The following is a 21,434-nucleotide window of genomic DNA, read 5'->3' on the forward strand; positions in this document are numbered from 1 at the left end:
ATGGGAGGAAGGGGAAACTTCACAAAGAGGCAGATCACCCTCCTTCCTTGCCTCTCCTAGCCTGCCTACTCCTTCCCCTAAACCCCATTGGCTAACCCTTTCTCCTCATATTACATAGCCCTAACAACCTTAACAACTAAAGTGACGGCATCCGAAAACCCTTCAGTGGTTTATGCCACCTCTGTGCTTATTCAGCCATTGGGTTTTCTATCTATACGTTTTTGCTGGGGTGTTTCCAAAGCCCGGACAAATGGGGTTCATAGGGCAGATTGAGGACCCACTGGTAAGATTCTGATGGGCGGACGTCCTTTGAAGGCCTTCTTTGTATGCTGGCATGTTACCGCGCGTGACAAACAGCCAGCACACTCATTACACTGCATTGTCACCATTCATTTGGTTATTTCATCTCTGCAGTACAGAAACTCTGCCATCCAGTGACGCTGCCATGGCTACATGGCATGTTATACCTCCGGTGATGGCCATTTTGGACACGTCCATGACATTTTCTGGGGCCACTTTTAGTTCCCAATCCACACATGGCTATATCTAGTAAATGTGATTTATAGATATATATTGGTTTATTTACTAAGGACGAGATGCACTAATCTTGAAAAGTGATAAAATGAAGCATGATAAACAACCAGCCAATCAGCTACTATCTGACATTTCCAAACACAGCCTGCGAGATCACAGATAGGAGCTGATTGGCTGGCTGCTTATCACTCTCTATTTTATCACTTTTCAAGCTTAGTACATCTGGCTCTAAGATGGGAATTCTATTGAAGATGGGGTGTATATAGCAACCAATCACAATATACATATTATTTATTTAGCACCTTCCAGAAGATAATAGATAGAATCTCATTGGTTGCCCATAGCAACATCCCATGTGACTCCCGTCTTAGGGCCTTATTTTGGTTCATTCTTTCTGACAAAATCCTTCTTCGATGGACAAAACCATGTGCACTGCAGGGGGGCAGATGTAACATGTGCAGAGAGAATTAGATTTGGGTGAGTAATTTTGTTTCTGTGCAGGGAAAATACTGACTGCTTTATTTTTACACTGAAATATAGATCTCACTTTGAAGTAAAACCCCACCCAAATCTAATTCTCTCTGCACAAGTAACATCTGCCCCACCTGCAGTGCACATGGTTTTGCCCATCTAAGAAGGATTTTGTCAGAAAGAATGAACCAAAATAAGGCCCTTAGTAACTAAACCCTACAGAAGCTTTGCTTATATCGCAATATGCAAACAAAACCCCTATTGTTTTCCTATTGTGCCTTTCCTCTCTCCACAGTAACGCACAAATATTGTATAGTACCAAATGATTAGATTTTATTATTGTAATCCATTTATCTGTACATAGCACCAGTGCTATTCCATCAACTCATTATATTATCGCTGCTGCAATGAAACTTACAAATAACATCTTTACCACAGATAAACACCTAATCTACCTTTCTCTTATGTAATAAAACATTTTATAATTATTCTTTTCAAAAGGATTTATAATTAATAAAAACAAACAAACCTAGAATTGCAATTATATGTTTTTAAACAAATATTTCTTATTAAACTTTGGAACGCAGCCACAGAAAGCAACAATCGCTGCAGACAGAATACAAATGATTTAAACAACCGCAGCAATCTTGTAGTAAAAATAAAGGAATCAAAGTCAATATTTATTGATGTTTGCTTCCAAAGGAGCTCACATAAAGACAAACAGCAACGCAAAATTGTTGCACCTGTTGAATCGCGACTGTAAATAACACACATAGGTCCTCATTCTGGCTGAGACACAAAGCAGCGTTTTTTTTGCTGGTTTGAGAGCCAACTAACGCCGCCCTTCCCCGCTGCCTGCCGAAGATCCCAGCAGGACTTCGAATGGATGCGTCACAGACCATCAAATGATTTCAGAAGCGCTCGCTAATCTAAGTCACTCTCTGGTGACTTAGATTAGCGGCACCCTGCTATGTGAGCAGGGTGGGCAGCTGACATCCGGTGATATCAGCCGCCCACTCACGGAAGCCAAGAAGCCGCTCCCGTTCGCATGGGAACGCCCAGAATTTTCCAGAGCGCACCAGGCATTTTCGTGGTTATAACCTAGGAAACGCTAGGTGTTCGCATGGGAACGCCCCCAGCACGCCTCCTGCATGCCCCCGCTGCTAGGGAGCCTGCAGTGAAGACTGCACATTACCAACGGGAACAACATCGGGTCCCATTGCGAATTTGCAAATCAATTAGAATGAGGGCCAATATGCTTTACAATAAATCTATAAAGGACTAATAACTGGTTTACTGTTTTATTATGCAACTATTGAAAATTACCAACTCTAAATGGCTGAGACAGCATATGCGCTATTACACTAGCCAACAAAAAATTATTTTTTAGTAATTTTTTACTAAATTTGGGTAAGGAAAACTGAATATGACCTTAGAATTTGTTTATTAGCTCTAGTTTTTTTAGATACACCCCTTGTGATATATGTACTTCTGTATTAAAAAAAAACAATATTATATGAATAAGATATCTGTACACAACAGAAGTAGCAATTGTTTTAATTCAATGTATGTACAGGTAAATTAGCAGAAAATAAGATAACAAGCCTTGATGCTTCGTATGACGAGCTGTTTATGAGTGCGCCTTCGTTTAATGTACTCTTGTCTTGGAGCATCTCTAGTCACCGTCCAACAGTAGTCTGCAAGCATGGAACCGTCCCATTTACCCGGATATCTTCGTTCCATAGTTGAAATATCTTGGTGGAATCTCTCACCATGCTCATCACTTACTGCACCGCAATTCGGAGGAAAGAAGTCCAGATGAGAATCGAGAAAATGAATTTTGAGTGCCATATATGAGTAACATATATATTGAGTAACAAAATATGGCTGACAATAACTCAGGAAACCTGTACTAAGGATTGCCAACCTACAATTTATTTAAATAAATAAAATCCCTAGTATTTTTTGAAATATCCCTCAATTTCTCTAGCATTTAATGAAATATGGTTATATCTCAGAACATAGAGCTAACTCAGCATTTTAAATGCCATATTCGTATTTCACATGCTCGAATAAATGAAATGACTATTTTTGTTTCGGAAGCATTTTCACTGTTGGCCAGTGTTATCATTTTAAAAACAAATAAAGTATTTTGTCCTTTATAGAAACAATATATTGGAATAGTTTGAGACATTTTATAGTGGAATGAATGAAATTTCTTGTTTCTTGTTTTGATTTATTACATTTTATTATTTATTACTGTGATACTGTTTGATTAACAGCAGAGATTGTCTCTAAGGTAATACATTTTAGTGAATTATTTACTAACATTGCGATAAACTTTGTTCTGAACTGTAGCAAGCAACTGGTCATTAAACAACATCCCCAACATCTCAACAAGGGGAGAAGTTGCAGCCAATCGACCTTGAGCCACTTATATTGCATGCGGTCCCTTTGTATGCAATATATTGCATGCAATTCCATTCCCCGCTGCTGGGAGGCTGTCCAAGTCGAAGGCTGGACATGCAGGCAGGTTCGATATCTGTCTCCGACCTGATGCACACAGCGCCGTGCATGGGATTGGATCAGATGTGAAACATCCAATTTGGGCAATTTTCATCTGTTTTCTTGGCCATCGGAATCGGGTGAAAAGTAGACAAAGTGTAAGTCTTCATAGAAAATATAGTATTGTGACACCATTGTCTACTTACCTAGATTTAAATTTAAATGCATGGGATTGAAGACCAAAAAGGGGATTGTCTGTGTGATGCAGGATGAAAGCCGGTGAGGGTCAATCATTTGCCAAATATGGATCAGAAATATTATATTTAGATTTAAATGGTGAGTTCCCTGCTTTGCAGACTATCGTGCATCCTTCTTCCTGCAAAAGAACTTTTGCCAATTTACAGATCCTGGAGAATAGATCTCATTCTAATAATCCATTTTGCATTTCTGCGGAAAAGTTCAATTCCTGGCACAATGCAAAGTAGTCAAAAGATTCACTTAATATATAGAGAATATAATAAAAGCAATGTAAATATATGCATCAGCAAATGACATCACTTTAATTGCAGCCATAAATATAGACAAGCTAAGCAGTATTTTAGGAAAGAATGGCACATTTTAAATAAATAAAGGGGTGTCTCTTACTGAATTGACTATTGATGTGTCAGGACTTTGATGTATTGTTCACATTGCACATCTTGACCAACAATCAAAAAAACTGGGTGCACAGTGATTGTGTTTCACAGATAAAGAGTTACTCGGACGAAGTGAAAATCTTCTTCAATATTCATGACTGAGTTGGGATTCACAACATTTACAGGTTGGAGTCTTATGATTTAGGGTCATAGATTGGGTACATTTCATATGCAGAGGAACAGTGATTGGGTATGCCTCCCAATATAGCAATACCAGGGAGTCAGAGACTAAGACAAAGCTGTCTGAGGAATATTCCTAAATTCAATCTAGGGATGGCCATCGACCAACAATAATTAGAAATCATTGATGGTTATCACCTGAGGTCAGATGATTTTTACCGTTGATAGTAGTAATCCAATTAGTTTCACACTATTGAGGAAGCCATTAGCCTGACATTCAAGCGTTTTCATTTTCCTCTGGCATTGTAACTTGGAACCACTAGGGCTAGGCTGTCAGCCGGTAGTAGTTCTGTGTGTACTGGCTCACCAGTGTGTGCTGGTGAGTTGGGTACAGGATCCTAATAGTCAGGATGCCAATGGTCCGAATATAGACAGCAGCATCCTTAATTGGTAAGTACTGTAACTCTTACCCTCCCACAGCCTAACCCTAACCTCCCTTCCACTGCCTAACCCTAACCTTCTGCCCCCCACAGCGTAACCCCAACCTCCCCCCACCCCCAGCCTAACCCTAACTTCCGCTCCCCTGAAGCCTAATGGAGTGTAATAAACCAACAGCCAATCAGCTGCTAACTGCCATGTCACAGTCTAGGTTTGAAATGACATGAAATGAGGATGTCTCCATCTGTAGGGGTTGATTGGCTGGTGCATTATCACTCTCCATTTTAACAATTTTTAAGCTAAGTACATCTCACCCTAGATGACACAGGTTGAGTATCCCTTATCCAAAATGCTCGGGACCAGAAGAATTTTAGATAACGGATTTTTATGTATTTTGGAATATTTTTATATTTGAATGATGTATCTTGAGGTATCTTGTGCACTTATGTTGTACAAACACATCAAACACATGAAATACACACAAATATATATTATTTCTGCATAAAATAAGGTTTTAAAACATGAAACAAAGTTTTTGTCCTATCTCAGCCATTGAATTTGAATGCCAAGCCATCATGTCCTTGCGGATATTTAGTGCCAGTTACATGTTGTTTCCCCAGTAGTGCCAGTTACATGTTATTTCCCCAATAGTGCCAGTTACAGATGTAGCCAGCAGTGCCAGTTATGTGTTATTTCCCCAATAGTGCCAGTTACAGATGTAGCCAGCAGTGCCAGTTACATGTTATTTTCCCAGTAGTGCCAGTTACATGTTATTTCCCCAGTAGTGTCAGTTACATGTTATTTCCCCAATAGTGCCAGTCACAGATGTAGCCAGCAGTGCCAGTTACATGTTATTTCCCCAGTAGTGCCAGTTACATGTTATTTCCCTAGTAGTGCCAGTTACATGTTATTTCCCCCGTAGTGCCAGTTACATGTTATTTCCCCAGTAGTGCCAGTTACATGTTATTTCCCCAATAGTGCCAGTCACAGATGTAGCCAGCAGTGCCAGTTACATGTTATTTCCCCAGTAGTGCCAGTTACATGTTATTTCCCCAGTAGTGCCAGTTACATGTTATTTCCCCAATAGTGCCAGTCACAGATGTAGCCAGCAGTGCCAGTTACATGTTATTTCCCCAGTAGTGCCAGTTACATGTTATTTCCCCAGTAGTGCCAGATACATGTTATTTCCCCAGTAGTGCCAGTTACAGATGTAGCCAGCAGTGCCAGTTATGTGTTATTTCCCCAGTAGTGCCAGTTACATGTTATTTCCCCAGTAGTGCCAGTTACAGATGTAGCCAGCAGTGCCAGTTACATGTTATTTCCCCAGTAGTGCCAGTTACATGTTATTTCCCCAGTAGTGCCAGTTACAGATGTAGCCAGTAGGTTTTTAGCAAAAAAAAAAAGTAAATTTTGGAGACTACGGTTTTCAGAATAATTTGGCTGCACAGGTATACACTTAACCCCAGTGAATTGTTATATACAAATGAATGTTAAAGCTTCTTCTATACAGCTTTTTATTTTTTTTTCAGTACAATTCCAAATGTTTTGGATGAGGAAAATGATGAATGTTTTCAGAAAAGATATTCTATATTTTTTAAGAATAAAATACAAATATTACATTTCAGTGTTCTGGCTGCACAAACCGAAGTACCAGTATTTAATCCTGGCTCCCTTCCTTGACTTGATCCCACCACTGTATCAGACTCCTCTGTAGGGTGACCAATCCCATACAAGCCTGGTGCACTAAGAGCCTGCTCACTGGTGGCCAGTTGGAAATGCAAATGGTAATTTAGGATGAATTAGGTGGCAGAAGTATTTGCAGTCTAATCCTACAAATCTTTGTCAAATGGACAAAATCATGTGCATTGCAGGTGGGGCTGATGTAACGTGCAGAGAGAGTTAGATTTGGGTGGAGTGTGTTCAGACTGATATCACAATTTGGTACTTATGTAATATCTTGGCTCCCGTTTTTCTTATGAGACCGCATCCCCTCGCGGGGCTCGCTGCGCTCACCACGCTTCGGGCACGGTGGCTCGCTGCGCTCGCCACACTATATAAAATCAACTCCATGCATAGTTGGATAGTAGGGGTATGAAAAAATGGGGTGCATTTAACATGGGAGCCCAGATAATACATAAGTACCCACAGTTTTAGTGGAAAAATAAAGCAGGCAACATTTGCTCTGCACAGAAACAAAATAAATCACCCAAATTTACCTGTCCATTTAAGAAATCTGAATCAGGCCCATTGTAGGTTTAGTGTCACTCCAAGGAAATCAGAGGATTAGTAAATACAGACAAATCCAGGATTTTTGGAGGACATAAATACAAGATTGGGGTTATTCAGATCGGTTCACTGGGCTGTGATTTTGCAGGATGGGATTATTGTACGACGGTACATAAATAGTGCGCATGTGCAAGGCCAACATCCAACAATAAAATCCAGCGTCTTTTTTAATTGTAAGCAGTTCGCAAGTTGATTGACAGGAAGTCAATATTTGGGTATAGTAACTCTACGTTTTCTGTACGGGATTGTCGGAAAACACAGGCGTGCCCAGACATTTTCAGGGAGGGCGTGTGACATCAGCTCTAACCTCTATCACCACCCCAAAACGCTGTCTTTCTGTCAATCAACTTGAGTACGGCCAGTACGTGCCTTCCCTTACACAGGCTGTCAATGCATGGAGTAGCTGCAATGCAGGGCTAGCAGTGGTAATTATTATTATTATCTTTAATTTAGGGGGTTATTCATAGTCAATCTCTGATGTGTAAATTCGCAATCCTATCAATCAAATTACTGCACCTCTTACGTATTGTAGTGTACGTGTGCAAGCCGAAATAGCAAAAAATTGTATGGATCTAATCACAATCCCCTTGCAATATGACAGACAATATGTGGGTGGTAATTCGGCGTTTTCTGAGATTGGGGCAGATGTATAAAGCCTGGAGAAGAGATAAACTGGAGATAGATTAACTAAAAAGAGATAAAGCACCAGGTATGAGCCAATGGATGACCGGCATGTTCCTACTGGGGTCGGTTAAGGGGACCAAAAAACATGATTGTACTAGTCTAGATTTCAGTTGCCGGACCCTCTGATACTGGGCAGTTCTGTAGTGCGGACCACAAATGAAACGTGGAGTGTAATTCCACACTCGCAGAATGTGTTCCCGGATGCTTCCCGTGACTCTACCCGGGAATGTACGCTTTCACACTGCACTAAGACCTAGGATCGACCCGGGACAGTGCCATTCACACTGATCCCGGGAAATACCTGCAAATACATATGCATGTCATTAGAAATGGATTCCAGGGCTCTGAAAGATGACATCAGCATTTGTGAGCTCAAAAAAGCTCCAATCAGCAGCTTTTTTAGTCCTGTGTACCCGATCCCGGGTACGGGACCATTCACACTGATCGCATCCCGGGACGATTCCGGAATCTACCCAGGTATCCCGGGATATTCTTTCAAGACCCTTTCACACTGAGCTAAATCTGGGGTATTAGTCTTCCCATGAAGAACAGAGCTGGAGATGTCACAGAGCCAGAGAAAGCTGATTTAGCATCAACTTTTTTCCTAAAAGAAAAGCGGACTTAAAATAAAAGTACCAATATATATATATATATATATATATATATATATATATATATATATATATATATATATATATATATATATATATATATATATATATATATCTTATATATTTGGCTACATCTGTCACTCAAAGTGTGTCTGGAGCTGTAACGCTGGGTTGTGGACTTCCATCTTAATTTATGATTGTCATCACCTGTTTTAAACAGGGTAATTGATAAGAAAGGTGTTTAAGCACAGGTGATGGTAATCCATAAATTAAAAAGAACGTCCAGAAACAGAGCAATGTGTCCCTCCTGGAGAGGGTCATGTTGGGTATGCACCTCCCTCCTTCCCCCCCCCCCCCATTCACGGCATCCCCACGATTAAATGGCACATGCAAAACACTGACATGGCTATGGTCGACAATGAAAAAGGTTGACAAGATTTATTTTTCACTTTTTCAATGTTTTCATATTCATTCTCATGTGTCGACATGGACACCACTGAAGTGCCACACTTATGTCAACATTTACATGTGTTGACCTTTCTGTGTTGATTTTTTCTTGTGGCGATTCGCGGCACCCCCCGCGACCCCCCTCCCGCGATTTGCAGCACACCCCCCGCGATTCGCGGCCCCACCCCGTGACACACACCCCCCCTCCTGCGATTCGCGGCACCCCACGACCCCCCCTCCCACGATTCGCGCCAACAACTCGGGCCCCCCTCCTGCGGTTCACGGTGCCCCCCACGACCCCCCCTACCGCGATTCCCCACCCCTGACCCCCCCTCCTGTCATTGCGGCAACCCCCCGCCCCCGCGACCCACCCTCCCGGGATTCACTGCAACCCCCCGCGCCCCCCCCTCCCACAATTCGTGGCACCTACACACCCCCCGCGACCCCCCCTCCCGCAATTCACGGCATCCACCCATGACCCCTCCTCCCGTGATTCGCAGACACCCCTCACCTCCTCCCTCCCCCCCCACCCCCGCGCGCGATTCACGGCAACCCCAGGATTAAATGGCGCATGCAAAACACTGGCACGGCTATGGTCGACAATGAAAAAGGTTGACATGAGTTTTTGAAGATTTATTTTTCTTTTTTTGAATGTTTTCATATTCATTCTCATGTGTCGACATGGACACCGATGAAGTGCCACACTTATGTCAACATTTACATGTGTTGAACTTTCTGTGTTGATTTTTTCTTGTGGCGATTCGCGGCACCCCCCGCGACCCCCCTCCCGCGATTTGCAGCACACCCCCCGCAATTCGCGGCACCCCCAGTGACTCCCGCGATTCGCGGCCCCACCACGTGACACCCCCTCCTGCGATTCGCGGCAGCCCGCGACCCCCCCTCCCACGATTCGCACCAACCCCCCGGGCCCCCCCTCACGGTGCCCCCCACGCGACCCCCTACCGCGATTCCCCACCCCTGACCCCCCCCTCCTGTCATTGCGGCAATCCCCCGCCCCCGCGACCCACCCTCCCGCGATTCACTGCAACCCCCCGCGCCCCCGCGCCCCCCCCTCCCACAATTCACGGCACCCACACCCCCCCCGCGACCCCCCCTCCCGCAATTCACGGCATCCACCCACGACCCCTCCTCCCGTGATTCGCGGACACCCCTCACCTCCTCCCTCCCCACCCCTGCGCGCGATTCACGGCAACCCCAGGATTAAATGGCACATGCAAAACACTGGCACGGCTATGGTCGACAATGAAAAAGGTTGACATGAGTTTTTGAAGATTTATTTTTCTTTTTTTGAATGTTTTCATATTCATTCTCATGTGTCAACATGGACACCGATGAAGTGCCACACTTATGTCAACATTTACATGTGTTGAACTTTCTGTGTTGATTTTTTCTTGTAGCAATTTTTTTTCAGTGACAACTATGAACTATGTGCACGTCAACCTACACATCATCAACCAATTCTTTGTATAATATATAACACCTGTTCTGTTTTACTGTAGGTGTTTTAAGTCAGACCTTTTACTGCTACTATTACTGTTTATGTAAATGCATTCTGAATGACAGCAACATCCTACCATCCTTCTACAAGAATATATAACCAACTAGGTGATTCATCGCGCCCCGTGCCCCCCCCCTCCCGCAATTCACGGACCCCCCGCGCACCCCCCCTCCCGCGATTCGCAACCCCCCCTCGCGCAATTCACGCCCCTCCCACGCTTTGCGGACCCCCGCCCTCTCCCTTGATTCACGGCACCCCTCACGCCCCTCCCGCAATTCACGGCACCCCTAAGCCCCTCTTTAGTCCCCCGTATACTCACACACCCCTATCACTACCCAGCTTCCTGCTCTCCTGAACCGTAACTTCCACCACTGGGGAGTCGCTGACGCTGTTTTGCCCACATGCCCCTATCATGCCTCATAGCCCAGCCTCCTGCTCTCATGCACCCGAACTCCCACTCAGTAGGAGGAGACACTGACTAAGGGCCACCATCCTGTACTCCTGTACTGCCACGCTGGACCCTCACCCACTGGCAGAAGCTGCACAGTATCTCCCACCCTCCTCTTTAGTCCCCCTTATGCCCACACACCCCTATCACTACCCAGCCTCCTGTTTTCCTGTGTTTCCACGCGACCCCCTACCACGATTCCCCACCCCTGACCCCCCCCTCCTGTCATTGCGGCAATCCCCCGCCCCCGCGACCCACCCTCCCGCGATTCACTGCAACCCCCCGCGCCCCCGCGCCCCCCCCTCCCACAATTCACGGCACCCACACCCCCCCCCGCGACCCCCCCTCCCGCAATTCACTGCATCCACCCACGACCCCTCCTCCCGTGATTCGCGGACACCCCTCACCTCCTCCCTCCCCACCCCTGCGCGCGATTCACGGCAACCCCAGGATTAAATGGCACATGCAAAACACTGGCACGGCTATGGTCGACAATGAAAAAGGTTGACATGAGTTTTTGAAGATTTATTTTTCTTTTTGTGAATGTTTTCATATTCATTCTCATGTGTCAACATGGACACCGATGAAGTGCCACACTTATGTCAACATTTACATGTGTTGAACTTTCTGTGTTGATTTTTTCTTGTAGCAATTTTTTTTCAGTGACAACTATGAACTATGTGCACGTCAACCTACACATCATCAACCAATTCTTTGTATAATATATAACACCTGTTCTGTTTTACTGTAGGTGTTTTAAGTCAGACCTTTTACTGCTACTATTACTGTTTATGTAAATGCATTCTGAATGACAGCAACATCCTACCATCCTTCTACAAGAATATATAACCAACTAGGTGATTCATCGCGCCCCGTGCCCCCCCCCCCTCCCGCAATTCACGGACCCCCCGCGCACCCCCCCTCCCGCGATTCGCAACCCCCCCTCGCGCAATTCACGCCCCTCCCACGCTTTGCGGACCCCCCGCCCTCTCCCTTGATTCACGGCACCCCTCCCGCCCCTCCCGCATTTCACGGCACCCCTAAGCCCCTCTTTAGTCCCCCGTATACTCACACACCCCTATCACTACCCAGCTTCCTGCTCTCCTGAACCGTAACTTCCACCACTGGGGAGTCGCTGACGCTGTTTTGCCCACATGCCCCTATCATGCCTCATAGCCCAGCCTCCTGCTCTCATGCACCCGAACTCCCACCCAGTAGGAGGAGACACTGACTAAGGGCCACCATCCTGTACTCCTGTACTGCCACGCTGGACCCTCACCCACTGGCAGAAGCTGCACAGTATCTCCCACCCTCCTCTTTAGTCCCCCTTATGCCCACACACCCCTATCACTACCCAGCCTCCTGTTTTCCTGTGTCGTGACCTCCGCCAGTGGGGAGCCGCTGACTCAGAAACAACCTACTATACTATTGCACACACACACCTAAACAATACGCACACACAGCCCCCCCCCACACCCACAAATGTCACTGTACCATCCACACTATCAATGTACATCTTACTCTGTAACCGCTTTTTAATTAAACAAAACAATACACACCCCCTTCCACATCATATGCTCTCTATTTAACACATTTCACCTATAACTCAAGTTGCAATACAGGGCATCTTTCATACAATTCTAACCGTCTTTCTCATATACAAATGTTCACAAATTAAGGGGGCGCAGCCCCTTACGACGGTGTGAAGAGCACCCGTAGGGCGCGATGAATCACCTAGTATATATATATATATATATATATATATATATATCATACAGGCAATTTTAGCACCAAATGAAATAATCTTATCAGAAAAGAAGACATTTGATATAATTGTTCCAAATTAAAATGGATTCGTTTTTATCGTGACTTGATAAGTTATAGAGACATATTTGTAAATATTACAAGCTGTCTGTTCACATTGGATCAACCATGTATTTTAGAATTTGGTGCTCTTTAAATAGTTTCCTATGGTTACCATGGTTTCTGCATATTAACACCCTCTAGTGTTGTACAAATCCCCTGTCCACCAGCCATGGCTTTTGTAAAAAGAGCTTACACCTTGTTCTAAAGTACAAAAATCCTTTGCAGCACACCGACGTTGTATAAGCGTTATATGGTGTCACTTCTACATCAAAATGACATTTGTCATTTCTACACAAAGAGCTTTATGACTACTTAGCTAAAAAATACATCTGTAGCAATCTGCAGTAATCCCTTCATCCTCCTATTTATATTCACTGACACACTTAGTAATTTGATGAATCCCTCTCCTAAAGATGTTCTAGGTATCACTTACTGTACAAACAGCAGTCAGCACACAGCTGCTCCATGCAGCGCGAGCTCCCATTCAGCCTGTTCAGCTCAGACTGTGGGATGGCTTGGATTGCAAAATAAATAAGTATTTGAGAAAGTAATCTTTACTAAGAATAAAAAATAATCGTTTCTCTCGCTTGCCGCTTTGAATTGTGACAGTCGTTAGCATTATTGAGCTGAAGAAATAGGCAACGTCGTAGGATATATTTTACATAGTGATAAATGATCAGATGAGGCAATTTTTTCAAGATACAATTTTGGCTTTTAATTTCACAGAATGGATATTTCGGAAATGTAACCGATATAATAAAAGGGTAACTCCTCAACCCTATAGGGGGAGTTCAAGTGTTTTGCGCACTGGCGGCTACTGGATGGCGCTGGACAGAGCAATTCAAGTGTTGCATGTACAGCCGTCAGCGCTGACATTACTGTTATGTTCTTCCGTGATATTAAAGGGTTGGTAACTAGTATGTACATAACACATTTTAATCTGGGTGAGAGCACGATGCACTTAAGAGCCCTATCTTTTGGGACAATTAGTTAGAAGCAAGTGTAAGGCTAGTTTCAGTTTCAGGTGGGTGGTACTGTGGTAGTCTGGTGATAAGGTAGCAGCCTATGAGGAGTTTGCCCTTCAAGGAGGTATATATTCCTGGTCATGGGTGTGGCCCATTACTTGGATGACTTCCTGTTGGTGAGCGCTGGAGACAGTGCCGTTGAGGTGATATTTTGAACGTGGTGAGGTCTTTGTTTGTGGACCTTGGCTTGTTAACCGAGGGCCCTACTCACTGCCTTAGTTATTTGGGTATTGAAATTGACACAAAGGCGTGTTGTTGTCACCTTCCAAGGTGGCCAAGGTTCAGAAGCTCCTATGTCTGATTGAGGATTGCTTGGGTAGGCGTAAAATGCAGATCAAGCGGGTTCAGGCTTTTTTCGGTTTGTTCAACTTTGCGTGCAGAATCATCTCCATGGGGTGGGTTTTTTGTTGCAAACTTAAACAGGTCAATTAACTGGGAGGTGTTGTGGTTGGCTCCTCCATGTTGCAACATCTGCCTGCAGCTGTTCACAGATACTTCAGGTAGTATCGGTTTTGGGGCCTTTTTTGTTAACGAGTGTTGTGCGGGTTCATGGCCATCTTCGTGGGTGTCAAGGGATTCACGAAGAATCTCCTTTTACTGGAATTGTTCCAAATAATTGTCGCTCTGGAATTGTGTACTTCCCATTTTGTGGATAGGCAGGTGCGATAATATGTGAGTGGTTCACACCTTCTGTAGCATTTGGTTGTTGTGTTTCAGGTTCAATGTGCATTTCTTGGCCCGTCATGTCCTAGGCATTGACAACAGGATTGCAGCTGCTCTGTCCCGCTTTCAGTGGGACAGGTTCAGGGAGTTGATGCCAGCGGCAGCGGCTGAGGGTTTAACGTGCCTGCCTTATATGTGTCAGATTATCAAGCCGGTATAGTTGCCTTGGCCAGGAATGCATTGGGCCCTTCCATGCATAGGGCATATGAGGCTGCTTGGACCAAGTGGATGTCCTTCTTGTGTAGGTATGTTTGGGAAGGTGAGTCTTTGGAGGATCAATTGTTGGCTTTTGTTTGGGAGCATTTTCAAGGGGGTAGGTCGAAAGGGGCCATGTCCTTTCATGCACAGCTGCTGCATCAAGAGTATCCCACTAGGTCCTTCATGCTGGCTAAGGCAATGAAGGGGTGGGCCAGGGTGAATCCTGTTCCTGCGGATTCCCATAGGACTATAGATTTGCAGTTGCTAAAAGGCTTGATTGGGGCTTTGGGTACAGTTCCAGAGTGTGCGTATGAGGCAACACTGCCCAGTATGGCGTTTGCGTTAGCCTTCTATGGGGCTTTTAGTGTTAGTGAGTTGGTCAGTAGCAGTAGGTCCTCGTTGGACACAGGGATGTTGTTCAGTAACGTTCTCTTGCGGTGTTGCTTTGCAAAATTGCACGTTCTAAAACAGACCTGGCAGGTTGTGGCCATTGGGTGTCACTCACAGTGCAAGGAGATAGGGAGGTTTGTCCGGTAGGTTTGGCACAGGCATATTTGCAGATATGACCTCCAGGGAGTGCGCAATTGTTGGTCCTCTAACCAAGTTCCAGTTTGCAGCTGTGTTGGGGAGCTGTTTAGTGTCTTTGGGCTTGAGGCTTGAGGATTACGGGACCCATTCATTATTTATGCGTTTTTAGTTCTGCCCTAACCATATGGAATGAGCCATCATAGTATACATTATACAGTATTGTACAGTATTTACAAACTATACATAAAAAGATGTTCGTTTGCAGTGCAAAATTTACTTTCTATACAGTGGAAAACCGAATATACTCAACATGGAAGATTGTTCTATCCTGCAATAAGGACACCCAAAAATGACTGGCCAGGCTTTGAGCTATTCTCTATCTGTGAAAACCCAATACATTTGTCTTTCTGGATTTATTTACGAGGGGTGATTGATAAGTGCCTGTGTTGGGCAAAAATAAAAAATGGGGGGGGGGGGAGGGCTTTTGATTTGTTTTTCAGCATAGTCCCCTTTTAACTCGATACACTTGGCCCAATGATATCCCAACTTTTTCAAGCACTCCAAAAAATATTCAAAGTGAAAAGTCCCCATAAACGGTTTCCAACTTAACTCACATGTCTTCCCATCCAAAAACAATAATTTAATCACCGATCGGTACTGCTCTTTCTCCATAGTTAGAAAAAGCGTCAACTTGCTAATTTCCAACAGCTAACCCCCCCCCCGCATTGCTACACTGATGCTTCTGCAAAGCCTGCAATAACACCCTGTTACCCCCCCCCCCACAGGCAGTGTTCCCTCTAAGCTGTGCGCGTGTGCGCGTGCACACAACTCGCAGAGCCCGCGCACAGACATTACAACTGAGCGCACAAAGGTTAAAATCTTGTTTTAGTGTGCCACGAGTTTAATAAGGTTGAAAATCACTGCTATAGTCTATATGTGTGGTGTGTGAAGTCTGTAAACATTCAAATTGCTTTATTAACTCAACAGAACTCGAAACCTAGGCCTGTATACGTTATGTGACGCACAAAAATGTACATTTCCTTCCAAAGTTGCACAGCCAATATCTTTTTCTGCACAAAGCCTTCGTAAAATTAGAGGGAACATCAGTGGTGCAAGTAGAATTTTTTTCTTAGTGGTACTGATAGCCTCCACCAATAATGGGCGTGGCCATGTGTCATGAGGGGGCGTGGTCACACAAAGCTAGAGGAGTGACTAAATTGTAATAGTGGCATGGCATCAGGAGACAGGGAATGAGAAACAGGGAATTACTGGGGGTGGGTTGGCTCTTGCTTGGGGGAGAGCCAGGCAGCTTGTGCTTACAATTGTGGCGCCTGCTATTCATGCTGTCGGCGCCGCTGATGCCTGTCATTGTTACAGGCTAAATCAGCAGTAGCCGGTAGCTTCATACAGCACCATTCATAATGCTGAGTGGGCAGGCTGCGGGTGCATTATATTTAGACTTAACATAAAAATAGAATTGACAGTGGGTCAGGGGGTAAGTGGTACTGCGTACCTGCAACATATTTCTTACAGGTACTCCGTACCACGCCGTACCCCCTTACTTGCAACACTGGGGAACATTGCCCACAGGGTGTGTGCTTCAAAAAGATTTGAACCCATAATACCATACTGTCGGATGTCCAGGTAACAGCCAATGCTTTGATCCTGTTTAAGACCTTATAATCATGGCGGATGACATCCCAAAAGTGAAGTTAGCAGCATGTCCTAGACCTGAACAGGTTTTTATAGCCTGGGAGCAATTACCAGGCAAAACCAAGCCTAGCAACTGATTGCCCCTTTCAAAAAATGCCCAAGTTCGTCTGGCATCCCGTACTCCTGCTGAACTTGTGCGGCATTACATCCCTAACCATGATCCCAATTATGATCGGTATGTAGACAAACGATCAGGCCAGCACTTCATGGACTTTACTCACAGCTCACTCAAAAATATGCGCAAACCCCCTTGACGAACCAATGAACAGACCAGTCTACTTGTAGTGCTATAGCTTTAGCTTTCGTGCGTGTAGCCTCCTCCTCATAAGCCCAACCAAGAGATAGAAGTGTAAGCTAGTAGAAAAGAAGGAGAAAAGAGAGTTGTCAGCGGCGTTTCCAGCGTGTGACCCACCTATTGCTTGACCAAGAGGCACAAAGTTACTGAGGACAGTGTGGAACTGATTGTTTGAGATGATTGTTATCCCTTATGTCATGGATGTGAGCTTATATACCTTTGTACTGATAAAGTTATTAGAGTCTCACCTGGCCACCTCACATTTTCCTTCTTCTCTAATATACAGTATATATATATATATATATATACATCTATATCTATATAGATATATATAGATATCATTTTCTTGTACATGTCTACCTTGAAGAAAATGCTGTTAGTGCATTGAAGTGTCGGTACAGACCAACATGTACTTTTGAACGTTACATAAATTACAGAATCCAGTCTCCCGAGTGCCACAACCTTCTTTCCAAGCCTATATACAGTATATATATATATATATATATATATATATATATATATATATATGAAGATTAATGTTGACACAGGGAATGTAGAACGGTGCAACATTACAGTAAATACAATGTTTGATAGAAGATACAAATGAGGCGAGCTTTGTCAGGTATTTCTACGGAGATGTGCAAATCACCTTTGTATCACTATAAAACAAATGGGTTAAACATGCTTTTAGAGAAATTATATGCCTCCTACAATTGTTCTAGTAAATGCAATACAAATAGCTCCATTTTAGCATTGCTATTATTTTGAAAATCCTTTCTTGTCTCTAACATACATATTTTGAAAACAGGGCTCCCAAGTGTGTAAAGATCAGCCTAGGAAAATCATCTAATCTTAGAGTTTGTGTCAATGTAAAGTGGAGATGCGCGGTTGGGTATCCTTGGAAACCTTAACCACCTGAACTTCCGGTATTTGAGTACAGCTGTGACCCAGAACGGTATTTACCACCAAATATAGATCTGAAAATGAGGCAAAATGTCATCCTCCTGGCATCTGATCCTTGTGTTTTGGATTCAGTAAAAGTCCCTTCCTCGTGGTATAGGACACCATTCCACGCAGAACCCTGGAGCAAGAGGGTGTGGGTGGTCTGCAGTGTGATTATGGCTACTGTGATGTGTTTGCTGAGTTTCCTACAGTGCCTGGTATTTGTGTGTTAGATTTTAATACGGTCCTGGATAATGGCCTAAATCAGTTGGGAGAGAGCCAACACCTTGTTCACCAAGAGCTCTCTTTATCCCATCTTATTTCTGATAATAGAATAATGAATGATTAATTTCAAATATCCTCAGGTACAGTGTAACCCCAGTGTAGCTCTTGCTTCTCCTCTCATCATACCTGTTCCCCCATAGATATGGGTCTCGTATCCAATTCTTTACTTTCTGATGTCCAACTAGTGGCTTACTTGTCTTGTGTTGTTTCAGGACACTCTCCACTGCCCTTGGCACCAGGACATCACCAAGGAAGATGGAGAGCTGACCTGAGGTCCAGATTCGGGAGAATGATGATGGGGGTGTGCCATGAAACCACGTCCTCTCTCTGGCACTCCAGACCACCTCTTCATGATGGAGAGCAGGGTGCGGTATTCGATAACCCACCTTACGCCTATGCATTCCACGGCAGCAATCCACTATTAGTGTCACATTCATTACCCACTGTGTCCTGTCAGAAGTTGGAGACTTTCAGGACATTACTTGTTTTATATCATGGAGGCAATTCTCATCTCAGAATGTATGTCTTGCTACTTCATGTGCACTATGCAGTGGCAATGTCCATGCTGGTCTGTCTTCATGCAATTTAATGATAACCCATTACTTACGGGTCATTTCTCTGGATTTTCCACCCTGGCTTAAATTTTCCCCTTCTTGCTGATGAAGAATGTGAAAGACAACTCCGGATTCTGGTGTTTGCTTTGGTCCTGTATTCCAAGGGCTGATTTCTGGTCTCAGGTCATAGACTGTGTGGCTACTTCTGGGATTAGACTATGCTTAACCAACCCTAAAATCTGTTTTAGGAGTTAGTGATGTCTTCAACTGTTCCTTACACACATATGTTATTATTCTGTACTGGCCAAAGGACCTTTTTCTGGTTCACACGCAGCGATGCGAAATTTCGCAGCGCTGCGCATGAGTTTAAGCCCACCCTCCCTTTGCAATGCCTCAAGCCCCCCTGGCAAAACAAATTTGCCTGCGCGGCTGTGAATGGATGTTTTGCATAAACATCCATTTGCAGGCTAGGGGGTGAGGACCACATCATTCCATAGCCACTGACCATCAAATGATGTGGAACGAGCACACAACTCAGGTGTCTTAGCTTTGCGCACATGCCCAGTGCGAGTACAGGGCGGGCAGCTGACATCCGGGGATGTTAGCTGCCCGCCCCCTGCAGACGCATCACTGCCTCATTCCCATGGGAACGTCCAACGTTTTCATGGGAATACCCATTAAACGCTGGGGGTTCCCATGGGTGTGTCAATCCGCCTCCACCTCATCCCCCCCCACCCACCCAATCTCCCGCCGTGCGAATGGTATGGCGAATTTGTAGTTTGCTGTGCTTGTTCCCACCCAGCACATGCACATTATGGCAAAAATCGCTCCCCTGCGAGTACAAGCAGAGGAGCATGGAAACTAGAATCAGGCCCAAAGGGTGTATTTCCAGGCAGTAGATGGCTTCTCATTCTTCTTGCATAGGTCTAGTTCAAAGTCTCCCAAACTCCCCCATCACAGTCCACATTTGAAGGATATCCATTCTCGAATCTAGATGGTTAAATGTAATTTACCGAGGTACTATTTATATCAACTGCGCTGAAGCATGGCCCTTTAATACCTGATTTAGTTAATTCAATCGTTTCCCGAGTTTGATCAAGTTTGTTCAGTGGGAACCTATAACACTTGGAGGTGTTTCTTTAGCAGTAGTTTTTATTAGTTACTGTTTGTTCTCTTAACCTCTGTGTAATATACTGTATTAATGTACTTCACAACTATTCTCCATTAATGACTGTTCAATGTAGATACTTTGGGTTTAATTGAGATATGATGAAATGTTGATGGCGGCCGCAGTGGAGCGATGTTCTGCTTCAGTGCATGTGTCAAAACCATAATGTACACGCTTAGTGTTTGATTAAGGACAGCATGCACAAAAATAATGTATTCACAAAGTGCGTAACAGGTACTGAGTGTTTGGGGGAGTTAGCGGGGGGCTAGAATAATGAAGGTGTGTGGGGAATGTTTTCTGGGCGTACCATAGTCCACTACTGAAAAGTCATCCACAGCTAAAGACCCCTGGGTCTTATGTGAGATGTTCATTCAGATACAGCTAGGGGTGCACAGAGGTTCAATGGTGTAACTCATGTGCACCCTATGTTCTTGATGGTTCTGCTTGATGGTACATAAGATACAGATGTGAGATGCTGGCTTAGATGCCTCTTCGCCCAAGACAGTGTCTGAGTCATTGGCGTATTTTTGTAGTCCACCACTGCTCATGCAACCGCGTGTGCTCTGGAGTCAGGTTCTTTGTTGTCTTCAGTTTACTGTGCTTATTTAATCTCAAAGTATGCCAGTTTGTTGTCAGTATTTTGTCTTTTTTTTCCACTTGACTATGCATTGATGTGTTTTGTTTTTGAAATTCAATAAATATACGTGATTTTAAAAAAATGCTTCCAAAACAAGGTTGCAGATACAAAAAGCCCATGCTATGTAATCAGCTGGGTCTGGCGCTCCAGTGTTTTGATGGTACCTTTTCATCAACATGTCCTATATTTCAAAACAATAGTGTTTCAAATTCTGCAGGATTAGAGAAAAACAGGTATCAAGCCTGTATTTTAGGAATCACTCATCTGGAATTCTCTCTGCCCTAGCAGAACTGTCAGTGTTCCTACAATATCGGAAGCTGTTCAAAGCAGATTGCTAAATATTTATCTCTCCTTATCTCTCCGCTCCCCTCTCTCTCTCTCTGTCCCTCATTTTCTCTTCCCCCTTTCTCTTTCCCTCTTTCTATCACTATCTAACTCTCTCCTCCCTTCCTCCACCCAACCAAACCTCTCTTTCTCCACTTAGGGGTCAATCACTGAACAAGTTAGGTTCTTCCTAATTTACACTATATATGTAATATATACCTTTCATGTATAAAATAGCTGTATAATACCCCTTTCACACCTCACAAATAACTCATGTCCGACCTGAATTTTTGCCGGATCGACCTGGGTCTCTGTGCTGCGTGAATGGGCCATTTGAAAAAAAGTGGATCCAGCAACCCGGCATTCTGACCCGGGTTAAAAGAAGGGTTTGACCTAGATCGGAACTGGTTGCTGGACA

General features: G+C 44.2%; 1 protein-coding gene across 2 annotated transcripts in view; it reads left to right on the top strand.

Annotated features, from left to right (window-relative positions):
- Nucleotides 1–21,183, top strand: part of LOC146049902 (uncharacterized) — an 82,250-nt gene extending 61,067 nt beyond the window's left edge. For both annotated transcript variants that reach the window (XR_014466231.1, XM_083166581.1), the window contains one exon: nt 18,546–21,183. Coding sequence is in view for 1 of the 2 variants with exons in the window: in XM_083166581.1 (XP_083022707.1) it covers nt 18,546–18,922 (377 nt within the window). In the remaining variant the exon portion in view is untranslated. The remainder of the gene's footprint in view (nt 1–18,545) is intronic.
- Nucleotides 21,184–21,434: the final 251 nt, after the last annotated feature.

This window comes from Crinia signifera, chromosome 12 (assembly GCF_055691185.1).
Source record: "Crinia signifera chromosome 12, ASM5569118v1, whole genome shotgun sequence".
Classification (NCBI taxonomy): Eukaryota; Metazoa; Chordata; class Amphibia; order Anura; family Myobatrachidae; genus Crinia; species Crinia signifera.